Consider the following 19,225-nt stretch of genomic DNA (forward strand, 5'->3'; position numbering starts at 1 on the left):
AATCACTCATCCCAAACACCCACGCAAGAATCTCTCCAAAAATCGCCTTTTATCAAGCTCCCAATTTGATTTTGTGTTATGAACTCAAAATTTCCGTTTTGGAACTTTTAATTCTACCCAGAAATGCCCTCATCGCGTTCGCGACCATGGCTTCGCGCTCGCGATGCCTTCCTACCTCTATCCTTCGCGTTCGCGAAGGTTTAGCGCCAGGCAAGCCCCAACTCCTTTTCCTCTTCGCATTCGCGTCAGCCCACTCGCGTTCGCGTTGGCTTCCCAAATTTCTTATTCGCGAATGCATGAGACCCTTCGCGTTCGCGAAAAACAATACCAGATATCACTTATAGCAGTTGCAAAATAAGAAAAAATGATATGAAACCATCCCGGAACTCACCCGAGGCCCCCGGGACCTCAACCAAATATACCAACAAGTCCTAAAACATCATACGAACTTAGTCGAGTCTTCAAATCACATCCGACAATACTAAAAACACGAATCACACATAGATTCAATCCTCATGAAAACTGAAATTTTAAGTTTTCACAAACGACGCCGGAATTTATCAAATCAAGTCCGATTGACCTCAAATTTTGCACACAAGTCATGAATGACATAACTGACCTATTAAAATTTTCAGAATCGGAGTTCGGCCCCGATATCAAAAAAGTAACCTCCCCCTTCCCCCCCCCTCCCCAATCAAACTTTTCAAAAATTCAACTTTCGCTATTTTAAGCTTAATTCCTCTACCGACCTCCAAATAATTTTTCGGATACGTTCCTACGTCCAAAATTACCATACAGAGATATTGGAATTATCACAATTCGAATTCAAGGTCGTTTACACATAAGTGAATATCCGGTCCACTTTTTTAACTTAAGTTTTTAATTATGAGACTAAGTGTCTCATTTCACTTCGAAATCTTTTCGGACCCGAACTAACTAACCCGACAAGTCATAAATCAACTGTAAGGCATAATTGAGCAGTAAATGGGGTACGGGGCTGTAATACTCAAAACGATCGGTCGGGTTGTTACAACTACCCTAATCCTCGACCTCCATACCTTCCTATCAATGGTCATGTATTCGGTTAGCTGAAGTTACGTCATGTCTTGCCTAATCACCTCTCTCCACCTCTTCTTTGGCCTACCTCCGCCTATCCATAGGCCCTCCAATGTCAACCTCTCATGCCTCGTTACCGGGGCATCTTTGCTCCTCCTCTTCATATGACCAAACCACATAAGCCGCGCTTCCCGCATCTTATCCTCAATAAGGTCCACACCCACATTGACGCGAATAACCTTATTTCTGATTCTATCTAACCTGGTGTGCCCCGCACATCCATCTCAATATCCTCATCTCTGCTACCTTTCATGTTCTGGACATGAGCGATCTTGACTGGCCAACACTCAGCACCATACAACATCGTTGGTCTGACCACCACTCTGTAGAACTTACCCTTAAGTTTCGGTGGCACCTTCTTGTCACACAAAACACCGAAAGTGAGTCTCCATTTCATCAATTTCGCCCCAATGCGATGTGTGACATCTTCATCAATCTCCACATCCCTCTGAATATTAGACCCAAGGTACTTAAAACTCATTCTCCTAAAGATGACATGCGAGTCTAGCCTCATCTTCCCTTCCCCTCCTTGAGTCTCGCCATTGAACTTACACTCCAAGTATTATGTCTTGGTTCTGCTCAACTTGAAACCTTTAGATTTCAAAGTCTGCCTCCATACCTCTAATTGCGCGTTCACACCGTCTCGCGTCTCGTCAATCAATACAATATCATCTACAAATAGCATGCACACGACACGCCCCCTTGGATGTGGTGCATCAGTACGTCCATCACCAGAGCAAATGAGTTGGCATGTGAGACATAAAATAAAATTTCTCGTATTCGACAAACTCCAAAAAAACTTTTATGTCAAAACAAATAAAAACAAACCAAAACCATAAAGCTTCAAAAGCTATACAACTTGTTTGGATGGTTGTTACCCATTATATCGTATTGTATTGTTATCCCAAAATAATGTTTGTTTTGACTGTTTAGTTAAAATTAGTTGTATTGTATTGCTAAATTTATTGTTTCGGAACAATAAAAAGTCCCATTTTTTTAAACAACCAATTTGGTGTGGTGGGATTGTTTCCTATTTTTCTTTTCAATTATGCCCTAACTTATTATTCCACAATTCTATTTTACCCTTTACTTTTTTTTATTTTTTATTTTAACTCCAAATATCTAACCTATAACCCTTTTTGTCTTCGTCCCTTTTTTCAGTTATGGATTATATGTCATGTTGGGAAATATTACTTATGATCTAAATTCTGAATAGAGTGTACTTAACATTTTATTTTTTATTTTATTATTATGATTACGACCTACTTATGAATGAAGTGTACTTATTATTGTTTTTAATATTATTAGCTTATTCTACTAATTTTGTTAGAATTTGCCTGAATTTTATTGCTTAATCTATTTATAAGACATAATCGATGATAAATTAGTAGAAATGAGTTTTCTTAAATTATTTTTATGCGTAATTCTTGATAAATTTAATATTTAAAATAATTGAGGATACTTTAGTTAACTTATTAGTTACAGTACAATACGATACAGTCAACCAAACAATAAAATATTATTTAACGACAGCAAACAATACAATCTATCCAAACGTACATTATAAAAAGAGTAGAAATGGCGTGGGATAGCCACTTTTTAACATGTTATTTAATTTTTATCTAGTATTTTTAATACTGAGCAAATATAGCCACTACTCTATTAAAATTAATACGAAAGGATGTTTTTACCCTTTCTTCATGAGTGTTGTGTAAATATTAAGGACATGGTTTACTTAACATTTACACAACACACATGAAGTTAAAGACGCCATGTCCTTAATATTTACATAGCACATATGAAGTTAAGGACATGATGTCCTAAAGTTTAACAACGGAAGGTGCAAATACACGACACTTTGTACTTAAATATTTACAAAACATTCATGAATTTAAGGACACCATGTCCTTAATAATTACATAGCACCCATGTCTAGCACATGAGTATTTTCGTCCGGACAAGTAAAAAATTATTAAGTACTGGCTAAAAAATAAATATATTTTAAACAGTAATTAAAGAATAAAAACATCTCTAAATAGCATACGGTAATGTTCATCTATTACCAAAAACAAGCCATTTATGGATATTATTAGGAGAGCCGTGTATGTCCAGTCTAGTCTACCTTTCGATCCACAAGGATCGGGATCAAATGAATGCGTATTCTCTTTTCGGCAAGCGAAGATATACTTCTAACATCTCAGTAACCAACGATCAGGCGAGACAAAAATTATTTAGTTTGAATTTTTCTGGTAAAAAGAAAATAGGATTCCTGATTATTCAGATCTTAATCGAATCATATGTGCTGGGCAATATAATCTCGTATATTTGCCTATTCTCCACAAGAATTCTGATTTATTGTCAAAAATGCGAAGAAATAAATTTATCATACCATTACACTCAGATTCAAGAACTCGAGAATGAACTAATGCACTGTTCAGGTATCTCGATTGAAATCCCGGTAAATGGTATTTTACTGTGAACTTTCCCTTAGCCGACAATGATTCAAAGAGAGTGTTACTTTATTATACGTATATGTTTTTTCTTGAATTCCCTAAAATACCCTTCCCTTGCCCTAACCCATTTCTTTTTCTTCTTCCTCTCTACCATAGCTTCACAAGCTTTCTCCAATATTTGGGTTATAACTTATAAACAACATAACTACTCTATGCTTTAATATGCTTCTCTTTACAAATTACAAAATAAGTAGCAGGCTTAGGGTTCATCAGAATTTCTCTTGGAAACCTAAAAAGCACTCACTTTGATTACTCTAATTCAGCAATGGAATACGAAGAACAAGTTCTTGTAGATCAAAACTTCCCCTTATTCTCCCGCAAAACTAAACCCACGACCCGAAACCCGGTTCCTGCCCCAGCCGCCGTCGCCGCCGCCGAAAACCCCAAGCAGCAGCTTCTCAAGGAGACCAACTCTAGTCCCACACCTAATCACATCACCTTCTCCGACTTGGGCCTCGCCGAATGGGCAGTCCAAACCTGTAAAGAACTGGGCATGAAAAAGCCAACACCTGTACAGCACCACTGCATCCCTAGAATCCTCTCCGGCCAAGATGTATTAGGTTTAGCTCAGACCGGTAGTGGTAAAACGGCGGCGTTTGCATTGCCCATTCTCCACCGCCTTGCTGAAGATCCTTACGGAGTGTCCTGTTTGGTGATCACACCCACGCGCGAGCTCGCTTTCCAGCTGGCAGAGCAGTTTCGGGCCTTGGGTTCCTGCTTGAATTTGCGGTGCGCTGTGGTGGTGGGAGGTATGGATATGATAACCCAGACCAAGACTCTGATGCAAAGACCGCACGTGGTCATAGCTACTCCCGGTAGGATTAAGGTTCTCATTGAACAGAATCCTGATATTCCCCCCGTCTTCTCCAGAACTAAGGTAAAAGCAGCTCCTTTCAGTTCTCTCTTAAGGTTGCTAGTTCTGATGTAGTAGTAACTTTTTTCTGGTAAACTCAGCTATGAATTCAGATCCTATAATGTGAGGTTAGTTGAGGATTTCTTAGAATTCTATTATTATAGCTAAAGAATTAACGAACAAGGTCAAATTTTTTTTTTTTTTTTTGATAACCGTGGTGTTCGGACCACCTTTTGCGCACCTCGACTAATATTCCACGGAATACCTGCCATCTCCCACCAGCAACAACAGGTACCAGATAACTCTATCCACCAAGGCTTGGATAGATGTGAAGAAATCACCTAGCTTTTTTGCGTCCACTGGGATTTGAACCTGATACCTCATGGTTACCACTAGGCCACACCCTTGGGTGCCAAAAATGTGTTCATTTTCAGGGAGATTCTTTTTAAGAATGCATGTCGGAAGAGTTGGATAAGTTAGTGCATTATTACAGTGCTGGTTTTTGTCAAATACAATTCAAAAGAACCCTTATTATAAAAAACTCTTTTTTCTCTTTGATAAGTAATGTCGTAGAAGTATATTGATATGTGGGTACACGAAAGTTCTGGTAAAGCTTCATAGGACTAACATCTTTTGTGCCTTGGTTCATCAAAAGGCTGGTAAAAACTATAAGACTTTTTGAGAATGAACATGCATATAGCACCAAGGCAGATTGTACGTTTTGAATTGTGTAATGATCATCTTTGAGCCATCCAGATCTATTTTTATCTCATTCAATAAGAGCCAGAATAGGCTGTTTGCTAAGGAACGATGAAGTTTTAGACACACTTCATTTTCTATAGAGACCAGCAAAGCAGCAGTTATTTGCCTAAGCAGGCAAATACCTCTTCTTCTATTTGTCTTCTGTTTTTATGACTCTGTGCTTCATGCCTGAAGGGTGAAAGTTCATTCCTTTATTTCCTTATAGTCCCATGTTCCTGTTAGGCTTCGTTACTGTGAAATTAGTCTAATATTAGCAAATACACATACTAAACCACATGGATAGTCTTCCTCTCCAATTGTGAACGCTTATCTCTATGTTGCCTTTCAGTTCCTTGTGTTGGATGAAGCAGATAGAGTTCTAGACGTAGGGTTTGAAGAGGAATTAAGGGCAATATTTCAGTGCTTGCCAAATAATCGACAAACTCTTCTATTCTCTGCAACAATGACTAGCAACCTACAGACACTACTTGAACTTTCTGCAAACAACGCGTATTTCTATGAGGCATATGAGGGATTCAAGACGGTAGAGTCGCTTAAGCAGCAGTACATTTTTATTCCCAAGAATGTGAAGGATGTCTATCTGCAATACATTTTATCCAAACTCGAAGATTTGGGTGTTCGCTCTGCCATCATTTTTGTTTCCACCTGCAGGTACAATTCTTTTTGAAGCCCTATAAACTCATTTTACTAATTAAATTTCTATAAAGAAGTGTTGGTTTTATCTCAGGAGACCTTTTCTTGAGGTTTTATTCAACTTTAAGATGGCCACACCTGCAAAACGACAAGAAAACAAAGTTTAACTTTCTGGTTTAGAAGACATAAAACCAAAAACTCAAAAGTTTACTTAACATACATATATATATATATGTATATATGTTTTTAGTGGCCTGCTATACAGTTTCTTTAAAAATGAAAATTCAAGTAATCCTTTCATTAATAGCAGCCCAATCATTGTGAGGAGTATGTAAAAAGGGCGTGATTCAACTACTTTCATCTACCAAGACCAACTATTGCACCAAAATTTATAAATGAAACAAAAAAAATCTTTTCATACTTCTAGCATCTATCTAATTAATCTGGAAGATTCTCGTATTTCCTTTATTCCAGTAAGTGAAAGTATGTGCAGCACTAAGGCATGTAAATAAAAAAAGAAAGAGGAAGTTGATGATTTTCTGGACGTTTACAGTTATATTATACTATTTTGACTAGGTGCTGTCAGCTTTTGGGTTTGTTATTGGAAGAACTCGAAATGGATGCTGCGGCATTGCATTCATACAAGTCCCAGTCACTGAGGCTTTCTGCACTTCATAAATTCAAATCTGGGCAGGTCCCAATATTGGTTGCTACTGATGTTGCCAGTCGCGGTTTAGACATTCCGACGGTTGATCTGGTGATAAATTATGACATCCCAAGGTTTGAGTTTAATTGGATATTTCCATTACAAGTTAATCAAAAAGAGTTTGATGTGTTAAATGTAGCGATTGTTCGCTGCAGGTATCCACAGGATTATGTTCATCGTGTTGGACGTACGGCAAGAGCTGGACGAGGTGGACTTGCTGTCAGCTTTATCACTCAGGTGAGAACTCGACAGAATTCTTTTCTGCCGCTAGGGTTTTTCAGATCTGAGTAGTATGGCCGGAAATATCTGCCCGTACCAGGAATGGTTGTTTGTAGAAATGCCTGTCACGGAATGTTCAGAACACATCAATAAATTAAACTAGCAATAAGTGGGTATCTGTATTTTTATGGAACAACTGAAAGAAATGAAATCATAATTGGTTATTTCTCCCTGTTTGACTGTGCTTTGGTGGCGGAGTTACTTGATAGCTGTATTGATGGAAGATGCAGGTACCCAGGTGTATTCACCATCTAAAGCCAATTCCAGTCATGTATTATCTTCTTTATGTTTTCGAAGCTGTTATGAGTGTCTTCCAGATGATTGAACGTTTCCTTTTTCCATTTATGTTGACATAGCATGTCATCAATTTGTCTTCAGCTTTTTGGGTGCATTAGGTTTCTTCCCAGTTTGTTAGGACTGCTTATGTGAAGCCGATACAAATTTCCTTGACCCTTCAATTTCTTGTTTGAGAGAATGAATCACTGCTCTTGATCCATATTAGTTGAATTAGCACCATCTAAAGCCAATGCCAGCGCTTTATTCTCTTCTTCACATTTTTGAAGTTGTTGCCTGACTTTCCATGAGCCTCCTCCAGATGACTGAACTTTTCCTCCATTTTAGTTGATCCACGAGCTTACTGCTTTCTTCTTCCATCTCCAGTAGCATGCATCCTTGTTTCTCAACTCTTTGCATGCTTTGGTTCTCTTTCAGCTTCTGAGGATGTTTTCTTCTGTGAAGTCATTGCAAACTCCCTTAGCACCTCAATTTCTTGTTTAAGAGAACAAATCTGTTGCTCTTGATCGATGTTGGTTGCATTAGCACCGTCTAAAGCCAATGCCAACCGTCTATTCTCTGCTTCACATTTCATAGCATCTCACATAGTCAGCTCGAAGCGTATGATCTGTAGAGCCTAGATGCTTCACAGCGGTCTGCTTTTCCTTTAGCTTTGGCTCAATTGCTCCGTAGGATTATTTCGTGACAACAAGCTCATCTTCTTTCCCAGTCAATTCATGAGTGAGCTTTTCTACCAATCAAACTTGCCTCCTGATTTTTGGTTAGTAGCTCATTGTGGGTTCTTCAAGTTCTCAAACAACTCAGCTTTACTTTGATATGTAGTTTCTCCTTCAATTGCAAGTTTGCCTTCATCTTAGTGCATCATGTATTGTTCCAATTTCCTCACTCCACAATTAGATCTACTAGAAACACCTGACAGTGAGATTTTGGGTCATAGTCCATCCAATAAAGGGAGAAGAAGAGAAGTGGGGTTAAGTTGGAAATGAAGAAATTGAATTGACCGACCTTTAGTCAAAAGGATGTGTTACTAATAGTGTGATTCAGTACTAGTGCTGCTTCTCTCTGACTGAAGTCGTTCCCTCTTCCTTTGATTTTCTCAAGCTTACTTACCCATATCATGGAAAAGGGGTACGTCAATGGCGACATGTGCTGTGTTTTTATGAATGTTTTCTTTGTCTTGGAACTAATCAGGAACTTTTGGACTTTCAGCCTGATAATATTTTTCTTTAGCTTTGCTTAGTTTTAAGATTGCTTGTTGCAGAATGACGTGGATCTCATTCATGAAATAGAAGCCGTGCTCGGGAAACAATTGGAGAAATTTGAATGCAAAGAGAATGAGGTGCTTGCTGATATCACAAAGGTAAGAAACCCCCTCCATTTTTTTCTTCCCGAAATGTCTGGTCAGTTTAAATGAGTTTATATGAGGAACGGATATGTCATCATTTGCTAGTTTTCATGTTTCTGAATACCTGTATAGAGTAACTTTATGCAATGAGTAACCCACATGCCTAAAGGGTGCGTTTGGTATGGCATAAACAACAACAACCCGGTATAATCCCACGTGTGGGGTCTGGGGAGGTTAGTGTGTACGCAGACCTTACCCCTTCCCCGAAGGGTAGAGAGGCTGTTTCCGAAACAACTTTTATACCCACTTTATGCAAAAAAAAAAATATACCTCGATGCAATGAGGACCCACATGCTTGAATAGTGAGTTTGGTATGGCAGAAAATACTTTTCAGAAAATTAGTTATCTTCTGATATTTGGTTGTCAGAATAGAGTTTTTTCAAGGGAAAATATTTTCCACCAAAAGAGGGAAACTGACTTCCCTCACTTTAGGTGGAAGTCATTGTCCTTCGCAACAATCTCAACTCTTAGTTTCAAATCCATTCTTTTAACTTTTAACCAACACTTTACATTATTGTCAATTTTTAATACTCAAAAACTTCATCAAAACAATATCCGGTTTGCTAATGTTATTATCAATCTTTAATAAATATTTTTAAGAAAATATTTTCCAATCTCCTACCAAATATTGGAAAACATCTTTCAGGAAAATATTAGTAAGAAATTACGTCACTTTCTGTCGTACCAAATACACCCAAAGTTTATAGTACTAGTTTTATATTCCACTTTGATGTCCCTCCTTAAAGCAGAGTGGTGGTTGAAATTCTTTTAGCTTCACATGAATTTTTTCCTCTATTGAAGGTTTACAAGGCTAGGCGTGTCGCATCAATGAAGATGATGGATGATGGCTTTGAGGAGAAAGCAGAAAGTCGTAAAGCTCAGAAAGTGAAAATGCAACACGAGAGAAAGGGAAGGAATAAAAAGCAGAAAAGAGAAAGAGGAGCAAAAGACGTATAAGATTGAATATCTTATGTATTTACGAATAGCAGACGTTTCTGTGGGAGCTGCATTTTGCACAAGCGGCTACAGAGGAACATGTTAGTTATCAGATGTGGAGTTTTTGAGTTATTTCTCTACTCATCAGCCAAAAAGGAGAATTTCTACATTCTTCTTAAAGTATTGCACCATCAAACTTGAGAGATCAAGAGGTTCGTTAATGTCCAACTTATCGTTATTACTCAACTGGTCATTCTTGACAGCAATGGAAAGGAACAACCTCGAAATGAGGTCTGCAACCTTTCTTTTGGCAATGAATCAGCTTGACCGCTTGTGCTGAAAATTTCTATATGTAATTTGTTTTTGAAATATTGTTTACATACACTTAGTGAAATTTTTGGGCGAGATAACATTGGACGAATCGGCTTGTAACAATGTATCTCTGCCCCTGGAATGTTCATAGTTGATATTTCTGAATATTAACTATTTAAAAATCTCATGAATTTTGAAAATTTAAGAGAGAATACAATGAATTGAAGATGAGAACTGGAGGTGCATTACATGCTCTCAAACATGTAATGGAGATGAAATTGAGGTGTAAGCTGAGTTTTGACAGCTCAAGAACTACTAACCATAGGCTAAGGGATGGACGGAAGATTAACATTTCTGTGATAGTTTGTAAATAGTGGAAAATAGGAATTTAGTGGGGGCAAAAATCACTTTAAGCTCGCTGCTAAAACTATTTACATGAGATAGGTATATTTTTTGTATATAACACATAAATATCTATACGATATTATTTTTCCAATTTTGTTTTGAAGATCCTTTATACAAGAACAACAACCCAGTAAAATCTCACAAGTGGGGTCTGAGAAGGTTAGAATGTACGCAACTTTACCCCTACTTCGGAGGGGTATAAAAATTATTTCTGAAAGACTCTCAACTTAAGAGTACGAAAATGCACAATAGAATTTGTGACAGCATCAGAAATATAATACAAGTATAGTACAAAACAGATGTGATGATCCTTTATGACTATTATATTATTGATGATTTTTATTTTACTTTTTTAATTAAATTTTACGTACCTAATTAATCACATGAAGGTTGCTTGGAGTTGCCGCCTGACCCTTTTGGCTGTCGACCCTTTTGGCTGTCTCATAGTTCATAGAACAGACCGTCACCCCCTCTCTCTTTCCTTACTAAATTGGGCACAAGTGTTTTTATTTTGTCTTCCAAAATGTTGTGCTTATTTTGTTATTGAACAATACCTCTTTCATCGATTTGTTATTCCTCTCCGTTCGTATCTCTTTTTCCAATTTCGGTCTCTATTATTTCATAATTTTATATTCTGAAAAAATAATAACAAAGTCAAAAAAGCAAAAGTACTGGTCATGAACAAGGAGGTGGGCCCCAGCTGTCACCTCGGAAAACTGAGACATGTGTTTGTGTTATAGAAGACGACAGTAATGAGATACGTGGCCCGGCCCAAACACTTTTCCGGATATAAAGGGCCCATTTAGCCATAAAATAAACGGAAAAGGACCAAAAAATACGTTTTAACTATTTAAAATAGCTTAAACATGTCCTCAGTTTGTTTTTGGTACCAAAAATATCTCTGCCGTCTATATTTTAGATCACAAATGCATTTAAACCGTTAGTCTTGCCATTGAAGGTGACATGACAGTCCCACTGAGTTAGATTTGCTTACAGGAATCCACCTAAACAATCCAGCATGATAAAATTATTTTTTCAGATTTTTTTTTCTAAATTTTTTTATTAAAATATAAAATCAACACTTATTCCGAAAAAAATAAAAAAATTCCGGAAAGAATTTTTTATTAAAATATAAAATCAACACCTATTCCGAAAAAAGTAAAAAAAATTTCGGAAAAATTATTTATTTCGGAAATTTTTATTAAAATCGAAAATCAACACTTATTTCGAAAAAGTGAAAAATTTTCGAAAAAATTATTTATTTCGAAATTTTTTATTAAAATACAAAATCAACACTTATTCCGAAAAAGTAAAATTCCGGAAAAATAAATATTTGGGGGTTATTTTTTCGGAATTTTTTACTTATTTCGGAATAAGTGTTGATTTTATGTTTTAATAAAAAAATTTGAAATAAATAATTTTTCTGGATTTTTTTTTTACCTTTTTCGGAATAATTGTTGATTTTGTATTTTAATAAAAAAAAAATCAAAAATTATTTGTTCTGAAAATATAAGTTTGCAATGCTGGATTGCTTAGGTGGATGGCCATGCAAGCAAATCTAACCCAGTTGGACTGCCATGCCACCTTCAATGGCAAGACTAACGGTTTAAGTGCATTTGTGGTCCAAAATATAGACAACATAGATATTTTTTGTACAAAAAATAAACGAATGACATTTTTGAGCTATTTCAAATAGTTTAAGGGCATTTTTGGCCCTTTTCCGTAAAATAAATTCACTCTTTTCCGAAAAAATACTTTTTTTCAAAATCATTGTTTGGCCATGAAATTTTCAATTTTCATTTGAAGATGAATTTTGAAATTTTTCAAAAAATTTTAAAACTCCAAAAAATTATTTTTTAATTTTTTTTTATTTCATATCCTTCACAAAAAATCAAAAACAACTCAAAATTTTATTCATGTCCAAATACAACTCTAATTTTCAAATATCATTTTCGTTTGAATTGTTTTCACCTTTTTTCAGAAATTTTATAATTCTTACGTCCAAACGCCCACATAAACTTTCAAAAAGAAAAGGGGTAAAAATTAGAAATAGCCATATTTACAATTGGTAATTGAAAAATAACCATAGTTTCAAAGGTACATTTTAGCCAATTTTTATGCAAAGATAAAATCTGAACAAAAACACTCTTAAAAATCCGAAAATATTCTAGTTCTAGCATAATATGCTGAAGTCAATTTTTTTTTTACATATGAACTTCCAACATAATATGTTGAAAGTTTATATGCAAGAGTTTTATAATCTCGTATATTATAATAAAACTTGTCGTGTGCTGAATTTCCAACATAATATGTTGGAAGTTTATACGCATGAGCTCCATAGTACCGCATATTATGCTGAAACTTTCCGTGTTCAGCAAAACAACAACTATTTTTAATGACTTTACAAATATTGATTATTTTTCGATTACCAATCCGAAAATAGCTAGCCCGTGCCACGATAATGAGTATAATGACCAGAAAAGGAGATACGCGCCCGGCCCGGCCCGGCCCATCCTGTTATAGTAAACTTTCCCCCTCCGTTGCTGGTTAGTAGGTCTCTGTACTGTACAACCAACTGCTTATTCTTTAGAATCTCCGCTCCCCTTCTCATTTTAATATTCGCAGACATAAGCCTTTTCTCTGCTCTTTCTTCTCTCTCTCTCTCTTTCCCTCTCTCTCGCTCTAGGGTTTTGCATACTATATATAGATATACAATACATACACATATACATACACGCGCAGGCACGCACTCAGACTCACCAACCTCAGGAGACTCTTCGTATTTTCCTGAATCAATGGCCTCTTCTCTTCTCAAACCTACCGCCTCCTTTGTTCGACCTTCCCGTCGTTCCCAGGTAAATTAATCAAATCTGACACTGAATATATATGCTGTAATTTTGATCCAAATTTATTATGCCTTACGTTGTTTCATTTCCGTCAACTCCTGTTTTGTCTTCTGAATTTTACTTCTCTTTCTCTACTTTCTCACTCTAACTTTTCCTCCCGATTCGTTTACTTTGCTATCTTCCTTTTTCCTTTACAGACTTTCTAATATCATTAAAAAGATCTAAAGCTAAATATCTGATTCTTGTCTTTGTCAACACTTTACCGTCGATCTGATTTTTTTTTTAAAAAAAGGAACTTTATGCATTTTTTGATGAATTTTGCTTCAGCTGAGTTGGGTTTTGGTTTGTTCTTCGTGCAGTTTAAGATGCTGTATTTGAATGGTTTACATTGTATATAAGCTTGCTGTCCGGCATGCCTATTATTTTCCTTGTGGTTTTAATCTAGTTTATGAATTAATGGAAGTTTTTGACTTTGGATGCATCTGTTCAGGTATCATGTGCAGGTCTTCATCAGAGTGCCAACTCTGTCAAATTACAATCGTCCATCTTCGGAGATGCTGTCTCAGTCATGCAATGTTCGTCCTTACAGTTGAGTGAAAACCGTTCTCTTTCTGTGTCCCTTAGCATCATTTAATTTTGTTTTACTGTCCTCGACTTCCCTTACTACCTTAGTGAAAAGAAGCAGATAAAAATGCGAATATTTTCCTGTAGCTGATGTAAAAAAACTAAACCTGCAGAAAATCTGGTGCCGGCAGCATTCAACCCGTTAGAGCAACTGCTACTGAGTTGCCCCCAACAGTTCCAAGTAAGGCTTCTTACACTTTTAGCTTAAACCTTCTGAATTGATGATAAAACCTGTTGCTAAGATGCTCCAATCTGTTTGGCATTTGCTCAGAGTCACGGACCAGTGGGAAGACAAGGATTGGTATAAATGGTATGTTGCTCTGTTTTTCTTTGCTCTGGATTATGTATTTCTCAAGGTTCTGGGGTTAAAAACGTTAGCAGGCTTCATTTCTGATGTCTCTTGATTTTCTTTCCCTTTTATAAGCTCATCAAATCATATTTAACCTTCTGCTGCCGCTTTTTGGATAATGTGGATGGATGATTTGATTTCTTTTGTGTGTGTGTGTTCATATACAGTTCTTGCAGAACATCACATTATATGCATGTCTAAAATGTTAAAGCCTTGCAGGTTTTGGACGGATTGGGAGATTGGTATTACGAATTGCAACATTCAGGGATGATATTGAAGTTGTGGCAGTTAATGACCCATTCATTGATGCAAAGTACATGGTAAGAATATATCTCATGAAGTTGTGGTGTTTGATTCTGAATGGAATTGGGATTGGTATAGTTAAGCTCCCATGTTATATAAGTTCATCAGAAAGAAAGTTTACATCTCTCAGAAAAAAAATTTATATTTCCATGACTTACTGCTGATGTTATGATGTCAAACTTTAAGTATTGGCATCTGAATAGGAAGGGTTGCCAAGTGACTGGAGTTCCTGATATATAAAATAAGGATACATTTAAAAAGCACTTCCTTTAAACAAATATTTTGTGCTGTCTCCAAACAATAACTGGTAAAAATGCAAACCTAGCATAAGATCACCAGATTTTTCTTTTTTCTTTTTTGGCTTTGTATTTATGAATCACTTCCTCCTTTTGTGGTCTATTTGATGCTTTCATCTTCTGATGGAGCTGAAGCCTTTCATTCCTGCTCAATAGCTCCGTTCTCTATCATTCTTTACGTACTTTCACAAGTAGATTTCCGGTCTTCTTGGGTGTAACTGACAAGGGAGGTATATCCTAGTAGTGAAGACACTCTTAACTACAATTTATCACCAAGGGAGTAAAGTGGGAAACAGGGAAAGAGCCACCGTTTAGCTTCTGAGCAGGGGTTTTGTTGAGTTTACCATATCAAAAAAAAGAGTGGAACTTTCTGGGTTAAAGCCGTAACATTTGCTGTTCATTCGTTTTAGGCTTACATGTTCAAGTATGACTCCACGCACGGGGTCTACAACTCATCCATCAGTGTCCTGGATGAGTCTACTTTGGAAATCAATGGGAAGCAGATTAAAGTCAGTAGCAAAAGGTATGACAGTTGAGGGAAAAGTCTAAGAACAATGAAATAAATGAAGTTAGTTTATTGCTATCGCTAATGCAAAGTTCTCTTGATGCAGGGATCCCGCAGATATTCCATGGGGCGATTTAGGTGCAGATTATGTTGTTGAATCTTCTGGTGTCTTCACAACTGTTGAGAAGGCCTCAACACATAAGAAGGTCGAGAACATGCTATTGTTAGCCTTAAGTGCTCTTTCCTTGCCCGCCTCCTTTTTCGTGCAGCTCTTCATGTTGATACTTCTTGGTTGATTGTGCAGGGTGGTGCAAAAAAGGTCGTAATCTCAGCTCCATCAGCTGATGCACCTATGTTCGTGGTAGGAGTGAATGAGAGAACTTACAAAACCACCATGGATGTTGTTTCTAATGCTAGCTGTACTACCAATTGCCTTGCTCCCCTTGCCAAGGTTTGGCTTAAGAACTTGCTTAATTGAACAGCCACGCATGATTCGCTTGCCGTCCACTTCTGACGGTCTTTCCCATGCTGTGCTTGTTGCAGGTGGTTCATGAGGAGTTTGGCATTGTTGAGGGATTAATGACAACTGTGCATGCAACAACAGGTATGTCTCTTCTTTCTTAACACATGTGTAAACCGTGTTTTTTCATTCTTACTATGTTAAATTTAAATTAACGTCGTATTCAGCTACCCAAAAGACTGTTGATGGGCCATCGATGAAGGATTGGCGAGGAGGCCGTGGTGCAGGACAGAACATTATCCCTAGTTCAACTGGTGCTGCGAAGGTATTACATAAGTTCTAGATATATTATTTTCTCTTTCTGTTTCCCTCTTCTTTCCATTATTGGGTTGCGGGGAGAGGGGCAAGTTTGTGGCTCTGATGGAAGACTAATCTTCCTATTTTGAATTATAGGCAGTAGGTAAAGTTCTGCCAGAATTGAATGGGAAGCTCACTGGAATGGCTTTCCGCGTTCCAACACCTAATGTCTCTGTTGTGGACTTGACTTGTCGGCTAGAGAAGAGTGCTTCTTATGATGATGTGAAAGCAGCAATAAAGTATGCCTTCTATATGCTCTATATATCTGCCTCTTGCTTAATGAGGCTACTTTGCCTAATTTGGTGTTTGTTGTTGCTCTAGGTATGCATCGGAGGGTCCACTTAAAGGCATTTTGGGTTACACAGACGAGGATGTTGTCTCAAATGATTTTGTTGGCGATTCCAGGTAGATTTGTGCACTCTTCTCTTTTGATCTCTGACACACTGCTCTTAGGGATCATTCACCTACATGCCTTGGAGGCTTTACATCTAATGTGCTTCAGAAACTAATAATGTCTGACTGCTTCTGGATTTCTGTCTCCTATAGCACCTTTGACCAGATCAATGTAAAACATGTTAAATGGCAGTGGGAAAATTATCCCTCTATTATTGCCCCTGAACAGACCTCTGCTGCTCAAAGATTTCCAGATTCTTGAACCCAAAAGAACTGTAAAAACAGAAATATATTTTTTAAAAAAAACTGTAGAAACAAATATCACCTGCACGCTGCAGTCCCTTCTTTGAATGTGTATCTGTAAAATTATTCATGATCTGACCCAAGGGCTTGTTCTAGTGGTAAGAGTGTAGTGCGTGAAGTATTGGTTAGGCTCACGTCACGAGTTCAAACCCTACCATAAACAAAATTTGGGTATTTAAGTGGAGAAGGGTAGAAAGGCAGGCGCATATTATCCATTGAGTTTCGAACCATGCGCCAGCCAACCCTCGGGAATATCTTGGTTTAAAAACCATGATCTTAACATCTCATTCTAAAGCCATAAGGAATTGGTGGTTACCCTGAAACATTACTAGAGGAAAGCAGGAGGTTCCTCTTTCTGCGGAGATTATCAATGGAGTTGGATGGGAGTTTGTTCTCTTTTTTTAATTTTTGTGGAAGTGGAAGATTTTTCACTATAATTCAGTAAATTATGCGTCAAAGCATAATGTCTATCCTTTTTTGTTTCTTTTAAGTAATTTTATACTGTATATAATTATAATCCAGCACAAAGGAGAACTTTTGTCTTCTCAAAAAGTTTTGGTCTTAGATAAGTTACCCCAAAGAAATAAATTTGGTCTTAGATATGCAAGAGTATAAAGGTTGATATACTCTCCTCTTCTCAGCTACATAAATTTTTCCTGACAAAGAGGATATGAACGAGTTCATCTGAATAAAGGAGCACGAGCTTCTGGTGCATTTCTATCAGACATTTCTGACCTTAAGCATAAGAGAATAACATCTCAACTTTTTATTTATTTATATATTTATTTTTTTAAACATTAAATTCTGCTGAATAAACAACACAAAATTTTGAATATGATGCTAGACTGATTTATTAACAAGAGAAAATTTCCCCCTAAGAAAGTAACGACAACTATCATTAAGTGGTAATATAAACTATAATTATTAGAAGAAAAATGATGGGTGGTAATATAAAATGGGGTCAGGATGATATTGTGGGGATTATAATACGGAGATTAAATAATAATGGGATTATCTAGTGGAATACTTCTTTTGGTAAATGTTTTGGATTAAGAATAGGATATACGAGGTATAATATAAAACATGTGTTTGGATTTGTGACAGATAAATTTGGATAGATTTTTATTTTCAATTTAACCTTGGTCTTCTTCTAGGACTTTGGAAGAAGAGTTTGGGAGAGTGATAGTTTTGTCTTTTGGTTGTTTTATCCCTGGATTAGCTATCCCGCATTAAATCTGGTATAAAAATAATACCAAAATTGTGGTATAACTTATCCCGGAGACAAAATTCTACCAAACAGAGTTGCACAATCCCAGATTTTAAGTGAGGCGGCAGTGACTTGTGTAGGATATAAGTGGACACATCTGCAAATAGTATTAACTGTGAATTATACTATCAATTTGCTGATTGAAGTTATGCTGAATTACTTATTTATTGATCTGATGTGTAGGTCGAGCATATTTGATGCTAAAGCTGGTATGGGCCTGAACAACTCATTCATGAAGCTTGTCTCCTGGTATGACAACGAGTGGGGTTACAGGTATGAACTTTTGTCTTTTATCCCTAACAACCCCCACCCAAAAAAAAAAAGCTGTGATAAAATAAACTTAAAAACTTGTCCATACCCCTATAGCACAGAACTGACATGGTTCTACTGGACTTTAAATCTTTGCAGCAACCGAGTGTTGGACCTCATAGAGCACATGGCGTTGGTAGCAGCCACCAATTAAAATACAAGATAGGAGCTACTGCAAAATTTGGCGCAAGCAACAATTTGTATTTGAAAAAGTTATGGAGTTATAATGCTCCATTTTGGTTATGGAGTCAGTTAAAAATAATAAATAGTTGGACATGTATGATTTTTTACACTTTTTCGTCAAGGATGTGATTATATACACTTGATGCATCGGCCAGAGGTGGACATTTTTGTTTCTTTAAAAGGAGGGCACAATAGTTGTGTCAGGTGTTGCATTAGTCTCATTCTCACTGAGAAATAACCTGCTAAACTGGTAAATTCATATTATAGTAGTAGTAGTATTTTCCTTAGAGTAGGATGAGCAGCGACCCGCCAAAAAACATTGCAATAGAGAACTCTTTAGCGGAAATGGTTTCCTGGCCTATTGAAACTCTTTCAGCCGATTCGCGGCAACACATTACTTCAGATCAGATTTGTGCCAATTCCTCCATTCACAGAATGCCCTTATCAATCAAACTTTCTCTCTCTTACCGGAACTACCCTCTGCAGCTCCATCTTCAGCAGCTGCTCAATCTTTCATTTCGAAAATCAAACTTGGATGTCACGGGACTTTCTCACAACTTCGTTCCTTGCGTTTTTTCCATCTTTAGCAGTTCCATATTAATCGGTTTCATTCCGATCGATCAGTCGAGATGGTTAGCTTGGGCGCTAAGCATCCCTGAGAATGACTATTTGTGTACTTGCCCCTAGCGAGCTTAGGTAGCTCAAGAACTCAGCTTGTTGACTCGGCGAACAAGATTAGCTAGCAAGCTTATGTAGCTCGAGAACTCAGCTACACTCGGGGAACTTGTTCCAGAGTAGAAATTCAGTCACTGACCT

At 37.0% G+C, this 19,225-nt stretch overlaps 2 protein-coding genes across 2 annotated transcripts; both read left to right on the forward strand.

The window, feature by feature from the left end:
- Window positions 1–3,723: 3,723 nt before the first annotated feature.
- Window positions 3,724–10,009, forward strand: LOC104089829 (DEAD-box ATP-dependent RNA helicase 36). The gene is made up of 6 exons (XM_009594818.4): window positions 3,724–4,506; window positions 5,573–5,895; window positions 6,454–6,657; window positions 6,739–6,820; window positions 8,418–8,516; window positions 9,363–10,009. The coding sequence occupies exons 1-6, from the start codon at window positions 3,895–3,897 to the stop codon at window positions 9,516–9,518; spliced, it is 1,476 nt and encodes a 491-aa protein (XP_009593113.1). The 5' UTR covers window positions 3,724–3,894; the 3' UTR covers window positions 9,519–10,009.
- Window positions 10,010–12,787: 2,778 nt separating this feature from the next.
- LOC104089828 (glyceraldehyde-3-phosphate dehydrogenase GAPCP2, chloroplastic) lies at window positions 12,788–18,624 on the forward strand. The gene is made up of 14 exons (XM_009594817.4): window positions 12,788–13,069; window positions 13,551–13,648; window positions 13,798–13,865; window positions 13,956–13,994; window positions 14,253–14,353; window positions 15,043–15,155; window positions 15,244–15,343; window positions 15,442–15,588; window positions 15,681–15,741; window positions 15,825–15,922; window positions 16,051–16,193; window positions 16,276–16,359; window positions 18,101–18,190; window positions 18,326–18,624. The coding sequence occupies exons 1-14, from the start codon at window positions 13,010–13,012 to the stop codon at window positions 18,378–18,380; spliced, it is 1,257 nt and encodes a 418-aa protein (XP_009593112.1). The 5' UTR covers window positions 12,788–13,009; the 3' UTR covers window positions 18,381–18,624.
- Window positions 18,625–19,225: the final 601 nt, after the last annotated feature.

The sequence above is a fragment of the Nicotiana tomentosiformis genome, chromosome 8, assembly GCF_000390325.3.
Source record: "Nicotiana tomentosiformis chromosome 8, ASM39032v3, whole genome shotgun sequence".
Lineage (NCBI taxonomy): Eukaryota > Viridiplantae > Streptophyta > Magnoliopsida > Solanales > Solanaceae > Nicotiana > Nicotiana tomentosiformis.

Bases quoted from the DNA above. Each gene is read 5' to 3' on its own strand.
- LOC104089829 (XM_009594818.4), top strand. From the start codon at position 3,895: ATGGAATACGAAGAACAAGTTCTTGTAGATCAAAACTTCCCCTTATTC. The intron at 5,896-6,453 runs GTACAATTCTTT...TATTTTGACTAG, and splicing joins ATTTTTGTTTCCACCTGCAG to GTGCTGTCAGCTTTTGGGTT. The intron at 6,821-8,417 runs GTGAGAACTCGA...TGCTTGTTGCAG, and splicing joins CTGTCAGCTTTATCACTCAG to AATGACGTGGATCTCATTCA.
- LOC104089828 (XM_009594817.4), top strand. From the start codon at position 13,010: ATGGCCTCTTCTCTTCTCAAACCTACCGCCTCCTTTGTTCGACCTTCC. The intron at 15,742-15,824 runs GTATGTCTCTTC...CGTCGTATTCAG, and splicing joins AACTGTGCATGCAACAACAG to CTACCCAAAAGACTGTTGAT. The intron at 18,191-18,325 runs GTATGAACTTTT...AAATCTTTGCAG, and splicing joins GACAACGAGTGGGGTTACAG to CAACCGAGTGTTGGACCTCA.